The sequence below is a fragment of the Penicillium antarcticum genome (assembly GCF_028974205.1).
Source record: "Penicillium antarcticum strain IBT 31339 chromosome Unknown utg000007l_segment0_segment0, whole genome shotgun sequence".
NCBI lineage: Eukaryota > Fungi > Ascomycota > Eurotiomycetes > Eurotiales > Aspergillaceae > Penicillium > Penicillium antarcticum.
Window position 1 is genome coordinate 655,215 of NW_026695305.1, and position 20,222 is coordinate 675,436.

General features: G+C 47.3%; 6 protein-coding genes across 6 annotated transcripts; 3 read left to right on the plus strand and 3 right to left on the minus strand.

The window, feature by feature from the left end:
• Positions 1 to 222: 222 nt before the first annotated feature.
• Positions 223 to 2,253, minus strand: N7508_007434 (Zn(II)2Cys6 transcription factor; the record flags this gene model as incomplete). Its single annotated transcript, XM_058465498.1, has 1 exon — positions 223 to 2,253. The coding sequence occupies one exon, from the start codon at positions 2,251 to 2,253 to the stop codon at positions 223 to 225; it is 2,031 nt and encodes a 676-aa protein (XP_058317900.1).
• Positions 2,254 to 7,603: 5,350 nt separating this feature from the next.
• N7508_007435 (uncharacterized protein) lies at positions 7,604 to 7,786 on the minus strand (the record flags this gene model as incomplete). Its single annotated transcript, XM_058465499.1, has 1 exon — positions 7,604 to 7,786. One exon carries the CDS (start codon positions 7,784 to 7,786, stop codon positions 7,604 to 7,606), a length of 183 nt encoding a protein of 60 aa, XP_058317901.1.
• A 594-nt stretch (positions 7,787 to 8,380) lies between these two features.
• On the minus strand, positions 8,381 to 8,927 carry N7508_007436 (uncharacterized protein; the record flags this gene model as incomplete). The annotated part of the gene is made up of 2 exons (XM_058465500.1): positions 8,381 to 8,640; positions 8,705 to 8,927. The coding sequence occupies 2 exons, from the start codon at positions 8,925 to 8,927 to the stop codon at positions 8,381 to 8,383; spliced, it is 483 nt and encodes a 160-aa protein (XP_058317902.1).
• A 1,335-nt stretch (positions 8,928 to 10,262) lies between these two features.
• On the plus strand, positions 10,263 to 11,453 carry N7508_007437 (DUF3632 domain-containing protein; the record flags this gene model as incomplete). The annotated part of the gene is made up of 2 exons (XM_058465501.1): positions 10,263 to 10,348; positions 10,433 to 11,453. 2 exons carry the CDS (start codon positions 10,263 to 10,265, stop codon positions 11,451 to 11,453), a joined length of 1,107 nt encoding a protein of 368 aa, XP_058317903.1.
• A 625-nt stretch (positions 11,454 to 12,078) lies between these two features.
• N7508_007438 (uncharacterized protein) lies at positions 12,079 to 12,548 on the plus strand (the record flags this gene model as incomplete). The annotated part of the gene is made up of 2 exons (XM_058465502.1): positions 12,079 to 12,147; positions 12,195 to 12,548. The coding sequence occupies 2 exons, from the start codon at positions 12,079 to 12,081 to the stop codon at positions 12,546 to 12,548; spliced, it is 423 nt and encodes a 140-aa protein (XP_058317904.1).
• A 3,082-nt stretch (positions 12,549 to 15,630) lies between these two features.
• On the plus strand, positions 15,631 to 16,116 carry N7508_007439 (uncharacterized protein; the record flags this gene model as incomplete). Its single annotated transcript, XM_058465503.1, has 2 exons — positions 15,631 to 15,691; positions 15,737 to 16,116. 2 exons carry the CDS (start codon positions 15,631 to 15,633, stop codon positions 16,114 to 16,116), a joined length of 441 nt encoding a protein of 146 aa, XP_058317905.1.
• Between the last annotated feature and the right edge of the window lie 4,106 nt (positions 16,117 to 20,222).

Genomic DNA, 20,222 nt, shown 5'->3' on the forward strand with positions numbered 1-20,222 from the left:
ATCCACTTTCAGCCATCAGCAGGTCCGGTAGCGCATCCATATGAAATTAAATCTCCAGAGCTACGTCGCGCAAATCAACCAGTAAAAAATACATAATTACATGGCCCGTCTAAGACAACAATAGTACTGTAACATTCTCTCCGGGCTCCAGCGTGGCCTCAAGGGAGACCCCATTCCTCATAGACATTCGAATATCATAACAGCTGAACATGCGCTTCGGCATCAGACATCCTGTAAAGGGGCGATCTGATCATCGAGGTGCTCGAGTATCTGCTTTGTGTCTCTGTGCGACGAAGCCGCGGCTACGGAATCCCGGAATGTCTTCGCAAGTTCTACGTAATCTGCCCTCCGCTGGGCTTCAGCGTCTTTTCCAAGAGTTTGAAGTATGCCTTCATGGGAAAATGAAGGAATGTCTGGAACTTGTGGTTCGTGTAACTCCAAAGATTCCATGCCGCGCGAACAAACCCAGCAACACAAGCCGGCACAAACATTTCGCAGTATGGATGGTGCAAGATCAACCAAGAGCTTTTCCGAATATTGATCCCCAGGACGGTACTCCTTAATTGTATTGGCCATGTTGACCGCTTCCATGACAACCTGCAGACACTTGAGACTGAATATTTCCGCCTGAATTGAATTTCCATTCTTCAAGCCATACTGGGCAACACAGTCGTCGATTTGCAGATAACAATGGATCTCAAGTGCCCATAGTATTGCTCGTTGCAGACGAACCTTTCTGCCCACTGGGATAGGAGTATATTCTCTGGTAGTGCGATCCTCTGCAGGAAATTCGTTCTCTCTGTCTATTGGTCTTTGCAACTCCACCGGCAGGGTGTCGTAGCGCCAATGGGAAAGCTGCTCGTGGAGTACGGTAATATCTTCACATGCGATACCGGCGGCTCTGGCGGTGGCGCTACACAGCTTCCCGGCAATCCGACGCGCAATAATACACAAGCTGAGCATGGCATCGAGATAGCTTCCGGCTTCATGATTTAGAAGATCCTCAGTCAAAGTAAACGCATCATCTGAAATAAGAGACATGCTCTTGTCATCGAGGCATTCGAAAGCATCTAGGCCAAACACGTCCCAATAAAGAAGTGTAAAACGCTCGTCAGCACTTGCAAAGGATGCCGAAGGATCCAAGGCTCCCGGGCAGCGTTTTCGAGACTGCAAAGTCAACAAGACGAGGGCATCGTGTGTCATGAACAAATTCCAGGAGTGATCTGCGGGTGTGTGTGCGTTGCCATAATTGAAATCGACCATAAGGGCCATCCCCTCTAGAACATCAAGGCAGACCGGACTGGTGCGAACTTTGGAGGTCATAGCCTTCATAAACTCTGCTCTAAACATTTTGGCGAGGTGCCGCTGCTTCTCCTCTTTGTTTTTCACCCCTGTGCATGGTATACCACGACAGGCAATGGCTAGGAGAAGGACTGGACCACAACGACCTGCACGAAAATCTTGCCAAAACGCATCCTCTGGAATGAAGGGACGATAGAGTGCCGGAAAATCAAAGTACGCATGCAGCGACTCTATGAAATCGAGTATGCTGAGCTCACATATCGCCAAGAGACGTCGATAAAAGGCTCCTGCAGAACCAGTCAAATAAACTTCGAAATCGCCTGTCGCTGAATTGAAGGCAACTGATCTGATATTGAAATGAGGGGCCTTTGGGATCACCACAGTGGTTGTCGGCCTTTCAGGAGCTGGTGAGTCATCGCTTTGGGAATCTGAACGTTGCGCAGCCAGCGGCGCAGTGTCCGAAGATTGGGCTCGAGGAGCACCGATGAAGACACGATGGAGGAACGATGACCCCTGCGAGTTGAGTTCGGAAAGGTCGGTCGAACACCCAGCACTGAGCTCATCATCCAGTGAAAAGGTAGCAGCTGTGCCTTCTGACGACAAAGATGGAGGATAATTGCGGCGCTCTGTGAGAGCGCCAGGGTCTTCTTGGGACTCTGCTGTGGGAGTTTCGCCGTGAAACGGTAGCTGGGGCAGCGTGCTTGGTAGATTCGTTTCGTCGGGGGCGAGCCTCTCATCTGGCAAACTGCTCGAGGTGGTGTGCTCTAAGCGCTGACGCTTGGAGGGGCAAGCAGAATTCGGGCTTCCAATGTAGCATTCGCGTTCTTTTGCAGCACATCTTGAGCATTTTTCTTCTCCATCCTTGAGTCGAGATGAAAGATTGCATTTCCGTTTCTTTTGGCGGCAATTATTGCAAGACGCCCGCGTGCCTCCACGAGGCCTCGGTCGCATGATTATGAATCAGTCGTCTCGCACAATTTGCTTTCGAAGGGTAGAGAGATGGCAGATGGAAAGAATGTAAATGGAGATAGCGTAGAGGAGACGAGGGGCGTGGAAAGATTTTATAAGGCAAAATCGCGGGACAACTTACCTCCCTCCGCATCCTCCGCGCCCTCCGCGCGGTCCCTATCCACTTATCTCGGCGTATTCCTCCGTCTTCCGCATCCTCCGCACCAAACACCCAATACCTCCGCCTCTCCCTCCGCATCTTCGGCGCGGTCCTCTCCGCATCCCTAGGCATATTCCTCCACCTTCCGCCGAACTCCCAACAATATTCCGCATTTCCCTCCGCATACACTGCACTGTTTCGTGTCTTTTGTACCCTATTCCCGGGTGCATTCCGAGGCAGACTATAGGTGTCGCAATTACCTTACGAATACTGCATGGAACCCGCTCTATAAGTTAGATGATCCGTCGGCATAGTTTATGTAACTGGAATGGACCCATAAATAGCTAGTTATAGGGGTAATGAAAATACAGAGTCATCGATATCTCCAATCGGCCGGATACAGTACAAAGCATGACAACAGGTTAAAGTAGACCTCATAACCGCCCGCGGGTCGGGCACGTCTTTTACATGCCCTCAGAGGGCCGCCCTCGAAACATTTCGAGGGCCGACAAACATGACAAACATGGTCAATCCGATAATTGCATAAAATATGCAAATTTGAGCTGTATTATTGAGTATTTGAGTTACAGCTTAGGATTTCAGAAAGTCACTGAATCAGTAGCAGCACGGCTTTATTAAAGTTCAAAAGATTAGACTCAATTTGAGGATCTATATTATATACACCATTTCTATGGAGTTTCAACTTCATATCCATCAAGAAGCCTTGAACGCTTCCGAACCCTTCCTGAACTCCGACTCTGCGTATTTGGTAGATTAGGCTCACCCTCCTCTTCATGCTGTCCTTCTTCTAGCTCCGATGAATCGCGCTGTCGCCGTTTCGATTGGGCCCTAACAGCCATAGGCTGACCAGTATTAAGAACCGCTGAAACATTATCCTCATTGACCTCATTATCACCCTCGTCATCATCACTAATAGGTTCAAGGAGATAAGTATCCGTATTCTTCTCCTCCTGGTTTGCCTGTATCTCTTCATGTGAGAGATATTCATTGATCAACGCTCGTCGACCCTCTTCAATCTCAAACCTTGATGTGCACATCAACATCATTAGATCTTGAATTGTTGATGGGTTAAGAGAACCTCGCCGGTAGTGGCAGACATCACGGGCGGAATTAAAGAGGCGCTCAACACCTGCTCCTGTAGCAGGTATAGAAAGCACATCGCGTGCAAGGTTTGCAAGAGCAGGGAATTGATGCTGATGATCCTTCCAGAAAACACAGGTAGGAGTTCGTACAATTCCTAGACTTAAACTTAATATAAGCTAGTTGATAGAAAGATTTCACCCACTTACCGCTATCAAGGTATTCCTTTAGCTCATCATATTCACCAGATACTAGGGACTGGGACTCCTCTGCCACGCATTCCATCTCAAGCTCTGAAATAGTCACAGTAGATAATTGGGCTCTTGATGTTGATTGCGCATCCGAATGGCGTCGCTTATAAGATTGGAAGTAGTCTTCAAGACTTGCTCGATAGATTGCACGCCAGTCATTATCTGGATCATCCCAGTCCTTCCCTTCAAAGAACTGGAGCTTCTGTTGCGGCGAGAGAATAGTACCGATTGCGTAGATATTGTTATCAATTGTGTCAGTCATCCCATAATAGTACGAAAGCTTCTTCTCTGCCGCTTCAAGAGAGGCAAGCATAAGCTGCTTCCAGGCAACCTTCTTCCGTCTTAACGCACTTTTCGACTTTTCAAGGTGGGTGAAGAGTTTGTTATAGATACTAAAGATGAGATGAATACTAACATCCTTTGTCTTTGAAAGGAGAGTTGTGAATTTGAAGAAAGGCTGGGTGATCCAAAGCAGATATTCGATCTGTCGCCATTCTTCTTTACTTAACGCGAAATGGTCTTGACCATACTGAGAACAAAACTCATCGAAGGTTGATTGGAGCCGTTTAGCACGTCGGAGCATTAGAAATGTGGAATTTCAGCGAGTTCGGACATCCTGGATTGGAACAAGCTTTGGCTCTTCATTCTGAAGGTTGTAAAATGACTCCCGCCGTTGTGGGCTTGCATTGATATAGATAGCTAGGTTTCGGACCTATATAAGAAGAGTTAGTATATTAGAAAAGTATAATAATAGGGGCATACCTTATTAAGTGTATCGATGATCTCTCCCTTCTGTTGCCTAGCACGAAGAGATCGGACACGATCATCGGACCAATCTATTTCCGTACTCTCATTCTTTGGAATTGCCTTTATCTTGCCAAGAAGGTCCTTCAGACTAAGCTGAATAATATGGGCAATACAAGGAACCCGAACAATTGTAGAACCATTATTGAGTTCAAGGGACCGCAATGATTCTTGGATGCTCGACATCATAGTGGTGTTGTTTGATGCATTATCAGTAGTTACTGCAAGTACTCGATCTGTAATGCTATGCTGCTGAAGGAGCTTTAAAACCACCTCACTTAGATTCACGCCTGAGTGAGATCCAGATAAAGGTTCAAATCCAAGAAGGATCTCTCGATAGTCCCAATCCTGGTCAAGAAAATAGCCAGTGACGGCCATAAAGGCCTGTTGAAATGGAGATGTCCAGCAATCCAATGCGAGTGAAAGCTTTGCATTAGGAGGAAGCTTCTGTAGGATAGACTGCTGCTGTTCTTGAACATAACCCCGTAGCCGAGACCGAATTGTTATCGCAGAAGGAATCTCCGGCTGTGTAGGGGCAAGTCGGGCAAAGGCAATAAGCTCCCGAAATTCTGGATGTTCGATAAACCGGAAGGGGAGACGTGATAGGGCAAGAAGTTGTAAAAGCTTCTGTTCCCATGCTTCCTGTGTGAAGACTGTTGACTTTTTTGGTGCGTTCTGTGCCTATTGATTAGGAATTGATTAGTGAATAGTGTAAATATAGGATGCTTAGTACATACAGCATTTGCAAGTAACCCTTTTATATTAGTCTTCTGGCTAGTAGATTTGCGACAAGTTGGACCAGCTAAATGCCGATGAAGGGCGGTTGTTCCATACCGCCCATTTGCTGGATGATCAAGGACTTTTTGGCATTGACGGCACATTGCCCCTGGTTTACCGGTTTTAGCATCAGCAACTTGATCGAATCGCTCCCAACAGGTTGCTTTCCGATTGCCATTCCAGTTCAGTCGCTTTTTCTTTCCAAAATCAGTATTCAGCTACCAGTCGACAAAGTCATCTTTCGACATATCGGCGTATAGAATATAAGCTGTTGATCGACCAGGACCAACACGCTGAAGTGAAGGCGCAATCAGGGGAGGAGGTATTGGGGTAAGAAACCCAGAGTTTGACGCTGAGTCGAGTGTGTGCTGGCCTTTAGAAAAGTCGGGGGGTGGGAATTGCTCATTCGGAAAGGAGAGAAGAGGGTCGGCTATATCACCATCATATATAGATGATGGATAGATATCGGAGAACTGCGAAATTTGTGACATTGTTAACCAACTGGGAATTTAGGGAACATGTCAAGAAGATTGGATGAGAGAGCTTGAAGACACATACTAAAGAAGTCCTTCAGGGCTAAGTTAATTGAATTAGTGAAATATCGTAAGACTCGGCTTCTTAGTTTATTAAACGTGCCATAAAATACCCCCACCTTTCCTCGAGATCCCTCTTCCAATTGGTTAGATTATGAGAGCCGCTCGCGGGCCGCCCTCGACCAGCCCTCGAAATAGGAGGGCGGCTCTCGAGCGGCCCGCTTTTTTTGGAGGGCGGCCCTCACTCACATTGCCAATCCGCCCTCGCTGCTGGGTTCAATTCACCCCCCCCCCTAGTAGAAAATGAGCAAAGAAGTCCCCTATATTCGAAACAAATATATAATAATTCTTTATAATCTTCCTAAAATAAATCATGTCACTATTCATTATATCCAACAATTATTCTATCGCATTTAAGGGCTAAGTCGAAAAATTGAAAATTGAAATGCTTGTTCTTAAGGCATAGAGCATGTAGCACGTATATGATGTAAAAATATATATGTCTGCAACATGATCGTTCAAAATCCCAAACCACCCGACTTACCAATAACTGTAGGACATCAACTGACTTAAAGCCTGAATATGATCATTACCTACTTTCACTACTTATAACACAACTGAATTTCTTAAAGTTCCTTAATGTTCATATACAAATGAAGAGAAAAGTTAACTTGTAAAGCAAAACACTGTTAGACAACAGTAATTTAAGGTGATGAATCAGCAGTATAATGCATCTAAATGAGGAAAGGTCGACATTTTTTATGCAAATGAGGGCGGATGAGGGCGGCCCTCTAAATGTTTTTTACGAGGTCTACTCCCACTCGATGGCAACCATCACCAATGGTGTCAGTGACTATGTGATCGCGGTTGTGACGGGCCCCATTAAAACCTTCAAAAAACTTCATTTGAGAAGAAAGGAAGGGAAGGGTACCCTGCGCCTTAGTCTTGTTCAATACAAATAAGGGTGTAGGCTGTATGCCACCCTTTCATATTTGATACAATCAACCACCCTGTTAGGGCATATTATCAGATGAATATGCTTTTGATCCCTTTTTCCACATACAGGAGGCATCCTGAAGCTGAGAAATAAAGGAAATAACGGAGCAAGTACAGTAAATGCGTTGGCCATATTAGCGTGTCTTTACACGTGAAGTCTAGTAGCCTAATATGGTGGGCGGTACAAGGAGCGGTCAGGATCTCGAAGTACTCGAGGTCAAATACTAATGTTACACCACTGTAGCGGCCCCATCGAGCCGGATTTCTATAAGGGAACAAAGAAAGCAGAAGAAAAAGAGATTTCTTTCATGTGGAGATGCACATGCCGTCCCCCGAACCTGTTCGGCGTCGCTTCAGGGTCAGGCACATTGGGGTTGGTCAGTGAACTTTGCGAGTCGGTTACGCGCGGAACGCTATTGATCCGATGATAACTGATCTTGTCGGATTGACAGATACTGGTATGTGCTAGTATTGAGGTGTCCCCTTGAGATGCATTGATGTTGTTCTATCTGGATCTTGCTGTTGAAGCGTTATCAGATCTCAGGAGTCGTTCCTAGCGTGTTACGACGCTGGTATGCCGAGCGTACCCCGTTTACCATACAGAGACAGGGACAGAATGGGTACTTGATGAATAACCCTGTCCTTAGTGGTAAAATACCACCCCTCAGTTCGACAGATCTTCCCCGCTTGTTTCTTGAAGCGCCCCAAACCCCCTTCCTCTATGCCAAGCCCTAGCTCCGCACTCCTCGGAGACTAGTCTTCTGACGGCGAATCAAAACCTCTTGGGCAGACTGCAAGACACTCGACTGCTCGGGAAGTGGTCGCTGACCGTATGCTATTCCTGGGTGCAACCAGCATAAATCACGACGTTCTTCACCAAGAACCTCGTCATCGTAGCCCCATTCCCCATTCATCATCTAAATGCCCGGGCCTCGGCGGCACATCAAGATCCGGATGCTGCTCTTTCGCAGGGACATATCAATATCTATGAGTTGCTTGGAGACTATCGAGAAGCCATATTGTACCGCATCAGGACTGTCTAGTACACACTTTGTCCAGTGCACTATCTGTATTCGACTATCTAGTGCAATGCCCAAAACTGGGGGCTTCTTTATCAAAATGCAACAAGGAAAGAATGTTACAGTACTGAAATCCTCCGAATCGACAAAACACCCTAGCCTAATTGATTTTGTTTTCGGAAGACAGTGCGTGTACTGATAGATTGTCTCTAGTTCCCTCGCAGGTCATGGGTCAGTTGGCTTCTTGGTAGCACCCGCGAGTAGGCCTAAAGCTTAGTGGCGAAATAAGCATTTTCATGGTTCCAAGATAAAAAAATTTCTTTCATATTCTAGTGAGCGAAATATCCACCAATAGCATTTACTGTGAAATACTATAACCGCCAACTTCATCGACTTCCATCTGTAGCGAGTAGATCTTTACCCAGCGGAGTTCCAAATCTCCATTCAGTCGTGGCATTGAACTGTCTGCTGGAACCGTCACTCCGTCGTTTAATCTTTCGACGGGCACAGCGCAAACTCATTCCTAACCGCACCGTCATGGGTCATAACACCGCAATACGCACCATTCTCCGTTGGGTCCGTGTCTGGGTTGGAAGTGTAGAGATAAAACACAACCCGGTCGGCGCCGGCATCACCGCCACCGTAGACACTGTCCCCGTGCAGAATGGGGAACTCATACAACTTCTTACCCGCGCATGCGTCGGAGAACTTTAGCTTGCGGTTATTGCCGAAGACGTGGGGGTAGCCGCCTGGAATAGGAGTGGGCGGGGTTAGTCGTGAATAGGATAACATGACGAGATAAAGGATACATACCCGGTTGGGGCCCATTAGTCGGTGTGTTGGTGATGCCTCGCTGGATAGCTGTTTCAACTTGGGCGCGGCTATAGCGGTATCCCGGGCAAGTTATGAACTGGTCACTTGGGGGAAGATTGTCAACGGTTCGCTTGCTCAGAGCACTGACGGGTGCCGGGGCAGCAGAAGAGGTCTGCACAAGGGCAAGGCCCAAGGTCAAGAAAGTGGAAAGCGACAGCTGCATAGTGGGTGGAAGTTCCGAGACGAGGAATGTAGTAGCTGGACGAAGGGTGACTTGAGATGATAGATGAAAGCGTTGGTTTATAGAAAGTGCAAATAAACGACCGGAAGAGGCCTATTTATACCTTTCGACGGAACATCTGGCGGATGAATTATAACTTGACATACAACGCCATTCAATGTAACTGGACTCTGACATCACGATGAACGACGACGACCAGCCTGTGCATGAATCTCGGAGCGTACCCCAACTATTTTCCATGTGCTAAGGAGGGTCCAAGTGTCGACTATACCCCCGCCAAGAAAATGTGAAATGTAACCTAGCCCTGGAAGGTAACTAGGAACTGCCTTGCTGATAAATCGCTAGTGGTGACCTCAGCTTTTACATGAGTTTGAGAGTCAAGAGAAGACTCAGGCCCTCATAGGGTCGTTCCCAGATCTAGCTGTGTAGTACCCTTTCAGATGACCATCTTGGCGTTATCAATATGATGATGATGATGTGATCTATTATAGTCTGGTGGAGCTTCCCTCTTGTCATGTTAGGCGCTATGCAGACTTTCTCCGGCTTAGATACAGGCGGTGCTCTCCTTATGTGTGGGATCGCACTAATCACAATTCCGTACCGCTCCACCGGGGTAACGCGGGCCCTAAGGAAAAGTTTCAAAAACCTTAGGGAATTCAGTGCCACACTTAGCATAGAGTATGCGAAGGGAGAGGCATGAATGAGAACTATGCTCCATTACCCCCCTAAACTCTACCCCCCTAAACTCTCCCATACACTGGGCGATATCTAAGCCTCCCCTCCTCCGACGTGGTCATCCTTACCCCCCGAGGAACAAGAATTTGGCGGCTATAGGATTCGAACTTACTACGCCTTGATATAGAGGTGGACAGGACCCCAATCCGCCAGACCTCTCTTTGGCGCAAACCGACGGCCGACCACTTCGACCACCAGCCACCAGGCGTTATCAATATAGAAAAGACATGCCTCGACTGGTTCCGAATGGACAATACTGCAGTGGTCAGCGACTTGGTCGATAACTTCCTTGACCAGACGATACCTTTCGAATGCAGCGCAAGATGTCCCACGACACCTAACAGAGAAACTCTCAGAGCTTCTCACTAGTCCCATTCAGCGCACATCTGAACTCGGCAGAGTTTCGTACTATAATGTAGATCGTAGCCGCTATGCGTGATGCAGCCATGAGATTGGTTGTGGAGGTCAGCACAGCATCATCTCATTGTAAAGCCATAGGCAATGATGTAAGAAGGATTGAAGATATGCTCAATCAAAAAATTGCATCGTGAGCGAAAACAAGATTTTAATCAGAAAAGCAATATGCCTCACCTGGGGCCGGACGGTCTGAGTATCCAACAACTGGCAGAGCTGTCTGATTCGTCCATAGAACAGGCAGCTGCGCGCAGGTGAGTCATTGTACAGGGGTCGGATTGAGGCCCTAAGTAATGTGACGTCATTTACCTCTACGCACTTCATCTTGGCGAAAACAGCATAAAGACGCCCAAGACCGCAATTCAAAGCCAGTATCATTTCCACAATCTCCCGCTGGTAGAAAAGAGTTGTATGCAAAATGACAACCATTCTCGATGTCCCGGGCAGCAGCCCCCGAATCCCTTCACCACGCCCATTCAAGCCCTTCTCACCACCAACCTTTCCTCAGCGCCAGTGCCAGCGCTAGACGAAACAGCCGTCCACCTTGTCACCTCTATTACTGCCTCTCCGGACCCCGCTCACGCGCTTTGGACGCTCTGGGACGCCTTTTTTACGGCCGTCGTCACCTCTTCAACTTCACACGACCCTCACTTAGCCCTCCTCGACGCGCTCCGCGCGCAGCCACCGACGCAGCCTAACAACGTACCCTCGAGATCCGATGCGGAGCGACGACTCCGTAGCTACACCGGGGTCGATGGAAAACTACAGTGGCAGACACTGCCGCGCTTCGGCGCGCAGTGGCGCGACGTGCATGACATTCTTGAGGCCTGGCGCGATTGGGACGGTGTGCGTGAATCGAGTGTGAAAGACAACTCCACTGCCAGTACTTTAATCAACAGCGGTGACAAGTACTTCCTCCGCTTCTGCGGTTTCTCGGCCGCGTTGCTCAAAGCGACCAAGGGTAAGAGCGAGGTGCATCCTATATGGGTCTTCTATGCATGCCGCGATGTGCTGGAGAGCCAGGGACCCCAATCCGGCCAACCAAAAGCGCACAGGATAACGCCGGAGCAGATGTGGGCGCTGGATGTTCGAGTAGCAGCGATCTGGATGCGGGATGGGGGCCGGGCACTATGGGAGGCAGACCACGAGGAGCTGCGGCATCACTGGGCAGCGGCGTTAGATGACAAGACGGAACTATGGCCGAGAGAGGACGGGTTGACACGGGAGCGGTGGCGATTGTGGGGCGATAGGTTGCGGGCTTTAAGTACAGAAAAGGGGATTTTGGGTGAGGAAACTGGAGCGCTGGTTACAGAAGCCGCTGAAGCTGTTGACAGCATTATGGAAGAATCCACGGCCTAAAGGTATTGAGCCCTTACTACCTGCAAAAAATCCTCGAAGCACTTGCATGCACTATGTAAATCAAGGTGTCGCTCACGCATATTAACCGGCCCCTTTCATAAATTACCATTTATTACAGACCCTCGCATACCGAGGGTCCGCCACCCATATGCAAAAGCCACCCATATGTAAAAAACTGCAAAAATAATTCAACCATCTAAATTTGATTTTGATTCATGACCTATACTATGGGTTTTATATACATATGCTACAGTGTGAAGCAAGTCATCCTCAAATTTGCCTAGTGTTCTTCCGCATTTGACTATTCACTTGATCCTTCGCAAAGAGAATTCCCTCGGATGATATTCTCAATGCGCAATAACGGTGATGGACATTAATGAGAACGACATCGGGCATTAGTGTTAAGCGAGTGCTGACTGAGTAACCTTAACACCCACGCGATTGCCAACGTTTATCCCTTTTAACATCTGACCCCGATGGTCTCACGTGCTGAGTTTCCAAGACAGCCAGATGGTCGCGCTGGCATGAAGCAATATAAAAAGATTATCGTGGCTACACAGATCTGACACAACACAACGACAGATACCCCGTCTAAGCATACTAGCTTCAGTATCCGCCGGTCGATATGGAACCTTCGCACAGCAAACAGACCCAGACCAAAGCCGATTCTTCGTATTTTGGGATGGATACTTCGGTATGTAGGCCTCAGCTTGGGAAGTATGGTCTCTAACTCAGAAGCAGGAGCTTCTCCGTACCTTCACCAGACTTGACGCCCGAGCACTTCGAGCAAAGCGAGCTCACGCAAAACTGGAGCTAGACCACAGAGCCACTCAAGCAGCTTTGAAGCAAGCCACCGATGAGCTTGACCAAGTTTCCAGGCTGGCAGAGATCTTTTACGACCTCCCCCTAAGATTAGTGGACCAGATGCTAGGGGCTCGGGCAGCCAGCGGGAACGGTCAAGATCGGGGGTCGGCCGACGCAATTCTTGATGCGGTGTTGAAGCAAATCAAGAAACTGGAATCAGAAAGTACAGGAAGCAGTTTTAATGAGGCTGAGGCCAACGCTAGCGCAAGTACTGCGGCGACGGACAGTTGAAGCGTGGTAAACCGAGTGTTGACAGGTGCATGTTGATAGTATAGGCCCAACGCCGAGACTGTGCGAGTTCGTGGCATTTTTACGTACTGCTGTACGTACAATACCTCACCAGAATTATTGTAAATACGGTAGTTTCTAATGGAGTAACTTAAGTAGACGTCTCTCACAATCTCAATCGATTTCATTTCAACATTTCCATCTCACTTCCACTGCAAGACGTACAGTATGACTGACCAAGCGTCTCTTCTCCGTGTCCAATAGCTCACGCAGAAGCTGCAACGTGCCCTGGAGAAATGCCGGCCCAGGCCGAACCCGATTCGACCCAGATGTCCTTGGAGACCCTTTCGAATGAAAACGCTTTCGGCGATCAGCCGCCCCATCACCAGAGGCGTTCTTGGGTGAAGTCTCTGAGCAGCATGAGAAAGGCCTTACAAAAGCGGTCCGCACTCCCTCGCAAGCCTTCCTCCCGGAAGTATTATGTGCTGACTGACTGCACGAAACAGAGAGCTACAGATGCGGAAAAGCTTACACACTTCTGCTAGGAAGAATTTTCAATGGATAGTTTCATGCCCTTGAGGCTTGGACGGCTCTGATTAGGCGTACGCACAAGCCGTAGTGCAATGGTAATCATGTCTTTGAATTTCATGTTGTAGTTGGAGCATTCAATCATCACAGTACAATAGTCGAGGCGTCATCCACGTATAGTAATAATACGCTGGTACCTTTAGAACGTACCACAAGCTGCGTTGGTTGATTGTCGGGTTCGTGGTGCAGGAAGAAGCTGTGCTCTTCTGGTCGATCGAAGAAACGCTCACAGCGTAGACGGATTCAACGGCAGCCGGATGTCCGCGTTAATCTCAATTGAAAGGCTCAAGGGCCACTTCTGTTGCTTGCCGGAGGCGTTACAGCTCTCTGGATGTAGAGCGGTGATCAACTCGGCCTGGTCGGCTTGCATCTCCAACAAAACGGATCACGCTCTCTGCCCACTTCCTGGGCCGGCAGCGTTGGCTTCTGCAATGAGGGCAAAGCAAGAGCGTCCCGCCCATGGCGAGTTGGTGCGTTGTCGAATAGCTTGAGGGGAATTCTCGAAGTGCCTGTAGACATATTGCTCCATTCACTCGGTCTTCTTTCTTCACAATGTTTCCGCATCGCTTCCCGTCTTCTCCCATCCAGACACAAGCTTCACGGTGCAAGGGGTCGGTCACCCATCACGCGGCCCATATGCCGAAAGACGTTGTCTAAGCTAAGATTCATGACCGGCAAGTGAAGATGGCTTAAACATGTACGCTGCGATATCTGCGATGGAGCTTTTTCGGCTATATCAAAGCATTGGCGAAGCATGGGTCCTGCTTTATATGAAAAGAGAACCTCTATCTCACTTTATACGCAGCGGGACTTGCCGTTCGGTGCCCTGACAAGGTTCAAGGCAAATGCACAGCCGCTACGCGGGGGAAGGTGGTTCCTGGAGTATCTAATCTCGCTTCTAGGGGCGGCTGTCAGAGATACACATGAAGTATACAGGATGGATGGAGATATGATCTGCGCGGGACCCACATGGTGTATATGGGTTCCCCTGAACGCGAGGAAGCTACCTTCCTTTTGCTTCCTCGCGCTACGTCTTGTATCTAGAGTCGACTATAACTTTCTTTAATATTAACTACTCATCTGATTACGCTGTCCTCATCTACGGATACGTGAGACCCTCACAGAACATCAACTGTTCCTGGGAAGTGGGAGTTGTTTATCCGGCCCCTTAATATGTGAATTCCTCCTCACGGATCAAGCTTAGATAGTGACCGGCTTGACAATCAAATGGTCCCTAGTGGCCGATAGATGGCAAGGACCTAGGCTTCCCGACATGGAAGCCTTGTTCCTAGACTCAGGCAAGAGCTCCTAGAGGTACCTTTTTTATGGGAAAACTTGCAGGCTTTTGGAAGTGGCATAGTTTCCGGGGTCAAGATGTGTGCTCCCAGCACCGAAACAACCGTCGAATGGAATGTGACCGGTTTATTGATAGCGATGGTTAAAAGAAAATTACATCTCCCGGAGCTATACAGTACTAGTTCGTTTGCTATATTGATGCATCTTATGGAACACAATGGTCCTGCAGAGATCAATTAAAGTCTCCCATAGTGACGTGATAGATAAGAGACTCTCGAAAAGACGACCCCTTGGGTTCCATAATCTTTTGGACTAGACTGGTGACTTGCTTCGAGAAGATCCATGATTCCCTTGCCTAGCGCCCTTTGGATATTTTGTAGGCGCTTACAGATAAGTCTCCCATTAGGATGATGATCGTTTGAGGACGTACATCCTTTCGAGGTTCCGAAAGATGTAAAACTGAAGGTCGCGAAAACAAGCTTTTCAGCCTACAACCAAGTTGAGGGTCATGAATTACATAGTACTGATGGAGAAGGGTAATAGATATGGCTACATCTCTAGCCATTGATATGCTTTATGGAGGGTTCTACATGCTTCCTTCGCCTCAACAGTCCTCCATGTATACACGGCCCTCAATTATAAGCCACAATGATGCGAAATAGGAATAACACAGGTAATTGGCTTTCAGCAGAGTTGTGAGGTGGGATCTGGTGAGATGTTGAAAGGAAGTACCTCACAATTCGGGGGATTATCATTTCAGAATTGATTGGCCACACATTCTAAACACAAGGCATATTGGTCATGCGATTTTGACCTCAATAAACGACCATGCTTGCAAATTAGTGGTCTGATGCACCTCAACTTTGGTCAGATGACTGATACTCATACTAAAATTCGCCTCCCCTACGAGCAATCCGAAAGCCCAGGGGATCTCAATAGAAGTCTATAAAAGTCGTTGCTTCCGCTATCTTTTTGATTAAATTCACAAAAAAGACAACGCCAGATTCGTGAACCAAGAGCAAGTAGTGCACAGGACGCAGCAAGAGATATCTTCAAGCATTCCACGCTCGCCGGACGATAAAGAAAATGCATTTCTCCCTCATCGTGATTCTCACGATTGCCTATGCACGGGCATCCCTCGGTGGCACTCTTGAGATCATTGATTTTGATAATAAATGCGCGATATGGTCCTATGACAATCATGGCTGCACAGGGTCTTCGGCATTCTTCAGCCAACTTGATGGAGATGAATGTTCAAGGAAGTAAACTTCTGGCATGCAGATCAGGGAAAATGTACTAATGAATAGGATTGGACAAAGTCGCCAACAGCACTCATCCAGGCTACCCTATGCGTGGCTCGGAGACTTGCGGCACGGAAAACGATTCATCAACTGCATGGGTCAAGGTCGAAAAAACCGGGGTGATCACGTTCTCCAATTTTCAGGGAGACAACTCGACATATACATTGGACAATGGACTCAAGCATGGCAGCCGGTGGACTGCTTCAGACCTGGGATCTTCCGCCAAGTCGCCATCCACCAAGTCGTCCTCCACCAAGCTGTCCTCCACCGAGTCATCCTACACCGAGGCATCTTCCTCTTTGATAACGCGGAAGACTTCGCCATCGATTTCTGAGTCATCTTCGACTAAGACCGCCCCTACCCCCGATTGTTCTGCAGCCTGGTAAAGACTCTGAAGAGTTGGCAAAGAGGCATCGCTTTAGGAATGTACAGACCATGCCTTTGACTGCATTGTAGGCTCCCAATTTCTGTTTCTATTTTATTCTAAAATTCTCTGTCTTGAGTGCAAAATAGATGAGGGGTTGCAGCAAAGTCAAGAAGGAATTCATCAATGTTGTAGTAGACTGGTCCTGGTTCATATCTAGAAATGAATTGATTTTACGTTATCTCGCTCCACTTGGGAGTGTTATTAGTCTAGACAACGCGATTCCTCTATATTCCACAATTGACCTAGTTTAGGGCCCTTGATTTATCTCATGTGGGCGATAGTGGCGTCAGTGATGGATTAATTGAAGCATGCTTGGGTGATATCCCGTTCAGAGCTCTGATAAATATACAAGCGAATTTTGGTTGACAGATATGTAATTTATCAAAGTTCAAAGGGTGAATAATGCCAGCATTGCGTCAATCTTCAACCGTCGTCGGACCTGAATATAGTATATATCACGGAACGATAATCTCGTGGCTCAGTTGGTTCCCATATCCGATTTATAATTAATTGATTCTTGTCGGAACAGCCATGCCAACCAAGGGATATCGGTCAAGTGATGAGATATATTATCAGCTTTTCAGTCATGAAACCACTCTTCGGCAGCAACACCACACTTTCAGCACTCGTTTTCCGGTTCGGTCCAGTTAGCAACCAACATAGGACGTCAGTTGCCACTTCAATTGTGACGAGGAGCCTGGAATCTGAAGGCGTGTTTTCTTGGTAATGGGGCACTTTGACAGCTGATTGATTCACGTGTTCGCGACTAAACTTACCTGACTGCAATCATGGCATCTACGAGATCAACACCTATTGGCTGAAAAATTGCCTAAATAACATTGTTCCGTAAAATCCGAGTTGCAGAGACCTTCGGGTTGCTAGAAACATATAGCTCTTTTCTAGGAGGATCGAAAATTGTTCATCACAGGCACCATAGAAGCTCCGATTGAAATTAAGATCACCAAAAGTCATCTGGGCTTTCCAATTTCACTAGACACGTCGATCATCTTAATCCCCGAAAGTTTCCGCTGTAACTCAATTGGTGGCGGTCAGGCTTTGCCCTCCAGTTGCGGATGCTCTTTCTAGGATAGGACTTTGAAGTCGTAACACTTTCTGAGAGTTCTTAGGAGCTTTGAATTTCATTAACTGCAAATAGCTTTGCGGGAAGCCGCCCGTAGCAAAATCTCGCGGTATTGATGGGCTGATTCCTTTTTCCATGCACGAGATTTTGACATTTCGGGAGGCAATTCCGATAGCGCGGCTTTGATCCGCACCAGCCTCATCTCACAAGACAAACTACAGGTCGGTAGTATTGATTTTAGCCAAAATGCTTTCTGAACACCCAGAGGAATCTACAAATTTGGATTTTCGTGCGCCCAGGTACTTAAGTCTGTCAGATACAGACAGAAGAAGCCAGAATTGAAATGTGAAAAATTGACGCAAACAGTGAGCATATATGCATCAACGAATGCCCCGAAACAGTATAAGGCTTGCTCGAACGTTGACTCAGCAATTGAATAGACCCACGGGAATAGAACCACCCTCCGATGCCATTGACCAGAGCCAAGAAGATATAAGATGCCGTCAGTCGAGACATGCTCGAAAAAACAGCATTGTAGAGTGAGACGCTGCATAGGGCCAATGCTCCAAATGCACCAATGACTAGCACTCGTTCTCTCTTCTCCCTTGGCCAGGTTATCAAATAGATGGCACAGATTACCCCGGCCAGAGTGATTCCCAGAATAATGGAAGTCCGTTTCCCACTTCCAGTATTCTCTAGGAGCAAGACCGATACGGACGTTCCCCATACGTGCAGGACAATTCCGATATGGTCCAGCAGGAAGAAGGAAGAAACCTGCTTCCCCGAGTCAAGCAAGTAATGACAACAAGCAGAAGTGCCAAAACAAAAGAGATTGGATAACAGAGAAACCAATGCCGTAGTAGCATTGCTTGTTGATGAAGAACACCAAATTATATGGAAAATAAAGCAAAGCAGAATTCCGCTGCCGCAGAAATGGATTTTTGGGTCGATAGAGCCATTAGTCTGAACGGGCTGATATTGTAGTGCGCGTCGGGGCTTTGAATCGCAACGGCTGGCTTCCATATCGATAACTTGAATTGTCATTGAGGATTTTGTAGCACTCCGGACAGGCAATGTTTTGAAATTGATGGGACAGGGTTTCTTGAAACAGGTCATAGAGCTTGTGCAAAGAAAAAGAAAGTCTTCCTTGGATGAAAGGCTTTATTACTTGATCATCCAAAAATATTGAGGTCCTCAACTTTGGCACTCGCTAAGAAAAGGAAAATTGTGTATCTAAAACCCGAGGCGAGCAGACACGAAAATGTGAACATATTTATGGTCGGCGCGGTGTGTTCAAATAACAGGTCCATAATACTTCATGAGACAGGAAACAAACATTATAAGGATGTGGTTAATAAAGGTGGCGTTAGCGGGCAATGACATTGATTTTGATGGTGCGTTGATGGTGAAGGGGAGTTTTCAACGCCTCGCGGGCGAAGGGCAAAGGTTTCCTCGCCATCTTACTCATACGATAGATGTATCAATGTACGTTATCCATAGCCCGTGAGCTATTTCTGTTTCTTAACCTGGTAACTTGGTGGAATTGGCATACAGTCTCCGATTCGATAGAACTAGTCAGATTAATGAGAAATATTTTTGAGATTGGCAGATGTATCACTAGGAATCCTGGGAACACCGTTTCTTTCCTACTGGATATCTGAGTAGTGATTTGAGGCTTGTGCAAACTGAAACCAGACATCATGCTAATTCATAGACCTGAACACTTGGCAATGGGTCTCTCACCAACGTGTTGACCAATATCAGAATTACCAAATGTAGATAGTGGACACTTGGTATTGGGCGGGAGCGGGAGGCCCACGATTTTGCGCGCCATGACATCAGGGAATGAGGCTGCGGCGTGGCTGCTGTTGTAATGTCTAGCTAAAGAGGGATCCTTGGCAAGAATTGTATGTCATTCAACGAGGTGTTTTCATTCTCAACTCTCTAAAGATGTACATGTACAGCTATTAGTAGTAGTAGAAATACACTAAGCGAGAGTGCGATGGATCTATAATAGTTCCATGGTACAGAGTATCCAACGAGCCCTACCTGGACATCGCGCATGAATTCGGATATGTTGAGGCCTCAGGCTTGCTGAGCCGATATCTCAACAGAGTCACCCCAATGGCTGACTGTATAGGATGCTGTAGCGAGGGCTTGTTTGCAGACGAGGTCAAAATATGGGTGGGCTTCTAAAAGAGAAATTCAATGAACATGACAGATACTACAATGTATCGACACGAATGCTCCTAGCTACCCTTTGATCGGTCAACCAAGGAGGCATAACGCTGCGCAAAACGCGTTTGTGCAATAGGTAGTTCAATTTTCAAGTCCTTTTTCAAAAAGAAGCAGGTCGTAATCTACCCTGTGAGAATCTCACTATGGTACTATAGTCAAAAGTTCATAATGACACGTCGGCGCTTCGGTGATAGGTGGATCGGGAGAGAGGGGAGAGTCCTGAATTTGCCGCAGATGAGCAACGAACAAGTGAAACTCATCAAAGTCCTTCAAGCCTGAACTGCCATTTGCATCTGACCCAAGTTCTTCGAGCACTCGTTCCGACAGATGCTTCCGGCAGTCGTGCGCTGCACCTAAGTCATCCAGGACCCAACGGAGCAGCTCGAGAGCGAAGATATCCACAGGCTGGTTCTCTCTTTGATATGTATCCCGGTACTTCTTTTCTGGGCCTTTGAAAGGAATTTGTTCCACCAGAAAGACGCGGAATGCAAACCAGTTGATCTTTTTTAGGCGGGCAGCATGCAAATCCTATCTTTCGCGCAATAAACGCGAGAGATGCTTCCTGCCGACATCAATGATGAGTGCTTCTTCGTATAGTCTTCCGCATTGCTCAAAATACCTTTGTAACCGAGATACGAATTGTTGATATTCCGACCAGTTGCTTACGAAGTAAACCAGCACCTCTTGACTATCAATCACCCTTTGAAACGATTATTTTCTTGCGTGATGAGATCACTCCCGCTCGG